General features: G+C 35.6%; 1 protein-coding gene across 2 annotated transcripts; it reads right to left on the reverse strand.

Annotated features, from left to right (window-relative positions):
* Positions 1–1,434: 1,434 nt before the first annotated feature.
* LOC145065479 (beta-1,4-N-acetylglucosaminyltransferase family protein) lies at positions 1,435–3,089 on the reverse strand. Of its 2 annotated transcripts, none has more exons than XM_079012467.1 (2): positions 2,730–3,089; positions 1,435–2,664 (listed from the first exon to the last, which is right to left on the reverse strand). In XM_079012467.1, the coding sequence occupies exon 2, from the start codon at positions 2,634–2,636 to the stop codon at positions 1,545–1,547; it is 1,092 nt and encodes a 363-aa protein (XP_078868593.1). In that variant the 5' UTR covers positions 2,637–2,664; positions 2,730–3,089; the 3' UTR covers positions 1,435–1,544. The 2 variants fall into 2 exon arrangements, with proteins under 2 accessions (XP_078868593.1, XP_078868592.1); XM_079012466.1 differs by having other exon boundaries at positions 2,876–3,088.
* Positions 3,090–3,468: the final 379 nt, after the last annotated feature.

A 3,468-nucleotide genomic window follows, 5' to 3' on the forward strand; every position in this document is an offset into this window, starting at 1 on the left:
GTAGGTCTCATTGAGGTAGTGAACTATTTTAAGTGGATTATAATACATAAAATTTAGGTTGAAGTATTTAGTTTATATTTTTTCAAAAAATTACAAGTTAGGTCCTATAAATAGTTCACCGATTTTTTCATATATATCTTATATTAATATTACTAATATTAAACAAAATAGGGAGGTCCTAGGACATACCTACCTTCAAAGTAGTTACGTCCCTATTATTTAGAGAATCTATTACATAATCAACTATTTAAAACAATATTAAAATTTCAAACTAATGCATATCAATTTATAAAAGAATACAACTTCAACCCGCTCTCCAACTATAAGAGATCTCTGATATGTCATGTTGGTAGTTTGAATATTTGATTAGGATTGAACATCTAACGGAACTGATATTGAACCATTACAAACCTGAGAATTTCGAATATCATAATGAACGAAAAAAACAATACTGATTACCGAATCAAACTAACATTACCAATTTTCGGTACTAGCATCGGTATCGATTGTTGAATTTTGTGTTTTTGAAATACTACCGTTTCATATGTTTAAATTCAGTACCGGTTCCAATTCAATATCAATACGGAATCGAGATTTGGTACTAAATGCTCATATGCGGTATGCCATTTAAGTCACCTAAACTAAATTTATTTCATGTTTTTCTATATTATTATTTGTTACATCATTCTCATTTTATATTTAACATTTTTAGTACTCAAATTCCTTTCATGAAATGAAAGATTCACCCAAATTTTAATAATTAAGTTTTTCTTCTTTAATGTTTTTTTATAAAAATATTAATTAGACGGAATTATTACATATTCAATCACTTTACAAAATAAATACAGCTTCAAATTTTATAATTCGATATGCATTAATTTGAAATTGTATTATTTTGTTATGTAATAGTTTTATCTATGTTTATTAAAAATGATTAAAGAAGAAGATTATAAATTGTTAAAATGAGGGTGGACAAACAAGAGGAAAAAGAATATTTAGCTTACCTGATTTAAATGGAAGAATGGAAGGCATAAGTCTAGGAAGAAAAATGTAGTCTACATTTTACAACAGTTTAGGCATGTTAATATTATAGATTCAAATAAGGACAAAAATGGCAATACACATAAATTTATGTGGATGGATTAAAAGTTACTGTGGAAAAATCACTTCCCATTTTTTCTAACATGAAAATTGACCAAAAACCTAACCAAACAAAGTGATCCTTATTTGGTTACCTAACCAAATTAAGAAAAAACTAAATAATCCAAGTCGGTTCGGATTTTATTATTCATTTTCCATATTTTTCAATATCCGTACTTAATTGATGTAGATATCTACTACTTTATGAAAGTAGAAATTGGTCTATTTGGTCGAAGGTATCTTACTTTATATATCATCATTTGTTTGACATTTAGTAATAAGTAGAGTATATAATTTACCAGAATGTTAACATTGTTATTCCTTAAAATTACCAAATCTTTAAAGGATCTATAAACAATAAACTGAATTTGCTTCATTACTTCTCAAAATACGACAAATAAAACTCACTCAGGTGAACGCTGACAACCACCGGGAAGAAGAAACTTAAACTTCTCGGCGTTTTCTATTAAATATCCCGGAAGATGAACCGCCGACGACGAACGAGGCACCGACCCCATTTTTCCGATCAACTTCTTAAAACTAAACTCCTCCGGCAACATATCATACAAATCATCTCCACCACAAATCTTACGCTGAATCCTCGAGTAATCCAAATACTCTTTTCTCTTCACTCGATCCGCGTGGCTATACCCCGTCATCTTTGTAACGAAATCACTCAGGTGCCGGAAACAGAAGCTGCAGTGCCATCCGGCGTCGGAGAGTATCAGATCCGTCTGGCGGGAGTGGCGGTAACGACTCCACCGGCTGTATATATGAGCGGTGGCCCGCCAGCTATTGTAATCAACTGGAAACTCAAACGAGTAAAGGTAATTTCTCATTTCGAGATGCAAAACCGACGGCAACCCGTCGCACAACCGGAGAAGATTAACAGTGTGTGAACTCGGAATCTCGTCGGTGTCTGATACAATCAGAAGATCGCCGTCGGAGATTCCAGACCGTCGGATTAACTCGTTCATGATGCTCCGGTGATGTGACTCGATCAAAAAGGGGTCGATATGGACATCGGAAGGTGGGACTTCTCCGGGGAGGAAACCGTAAATTATTTTTTCTTCAGCGAAAGCAAAACGGTGGCGATTTAAAGCAAAGGTGAGAGGTTTGGGGATTCCGGTGAAGGTCATGTTTGATTCGAGGATGATGAATTTGGTGACATAAGGGTAAAGTTCACGCCATCTGAGTTCAAGCAAGTCGAGTTCGTTGCTGAATAGGATAGCATCGAAGACGTTGCGTGGTTCAGAGCTTAAGGTCCATCCATGGAGGTTGCAGAGGTTGTTGATGGAGGCGTTTTCTGCGTAGTAATGGGGTATGTACTGAAATGGAGGTGGCGGTGTGTCCCAAAGTGGTCGTAAGAATGAAGTTATGTTTTGGAATTGGGTGTGGTTGAAGATGGCGATAAAAGAAAGGGTCACGAGTATCAGAAGTAGAAGAAATGTGTACCTAATAAACCCTCGTTTGGTGACATTCCGTCTTGCGTCCATGATTTAGGGGTTTCTTTCACCTCATGATCTGCACAAATGGAGGATTATTAGTTTTGAGCCATGGATTATCTTGATTACAAACTCATCTCTAACATTCAATGGTTTTGCATTTCGATTATCAGATTATCAAAGATGCCAAATTAAAGGTTCAGATGCCAGATCTAAGTAAGTATCCGCCGAAATACCGACAACCTCCCTGCTCTCTCTCTCTCTCTCTCTCATCTCCCCCTTCTGCTCACCTGCGTACGCTCGCCCTATCTTCTCTGCCGTTCGCCGGACCGATCACGGCTCACCTCCTCCGACCGGGGACCTTTGTGCACCACACCACACCACCACCTCCGTTCACTCTCTCTCTGCTCTCCACCGGATTTGGTACGCTCTCTCTTTCTCTTTGTTTCTCTCACTAGTGGTCATCTACTTATCTGAATACGTGAAACAGTGAACTGTGAAAGTCCGAAGAGACTAAAAGCCCGACAGCTCATTTTGTTTTTCATTATTATTTGTTACTTTTTTATTTGTTATTTTGTCCAACGAATTTCTCATTTGCTATAGTTTGACAAAATTAGGTAAATGTTCCTTTTGTTTGGCAAAATATATCAAGTTTGGTTCTTACAAAGAATTTCTTATAAAGATGATCCCTAACTTCGAACAATGATCTGAATGTCCTCTACTAATCACTGGTGTTTGATGAGATATATCATGAAACATGACCCGATTGTTCATTTTATCTGAATGGTGAACACTACAAGCATGATTACTATCTTCCAAATGGTATATATATATATATATATATATATATATATATATATATATATATATATATATATATATA

This window comes from Lactuca serriola, chromosome 8 (assembly GCF_051521515.1).
Source record: "Lactuca serriola cultivar US96UC23 chromosome 8, Lser_US96UC23_V15, whole genome shotgun sequence".
NCBI lineage: Eukaryota > Viridiplantae > Streptophyta > Magnoliopsida > Asterales > Asteraceae > Lactuca > Lactuca serriola.

What these genes read in the sequence shown, in the direction of transcription:
- LOC145065479 (XM_079012467.1), bottom strand. Translation starts at nt 2,636, where the DNA reads ATGGACGCAAGACGGAATGTCACCAAACGAGGGTTTATTAGGTACACA.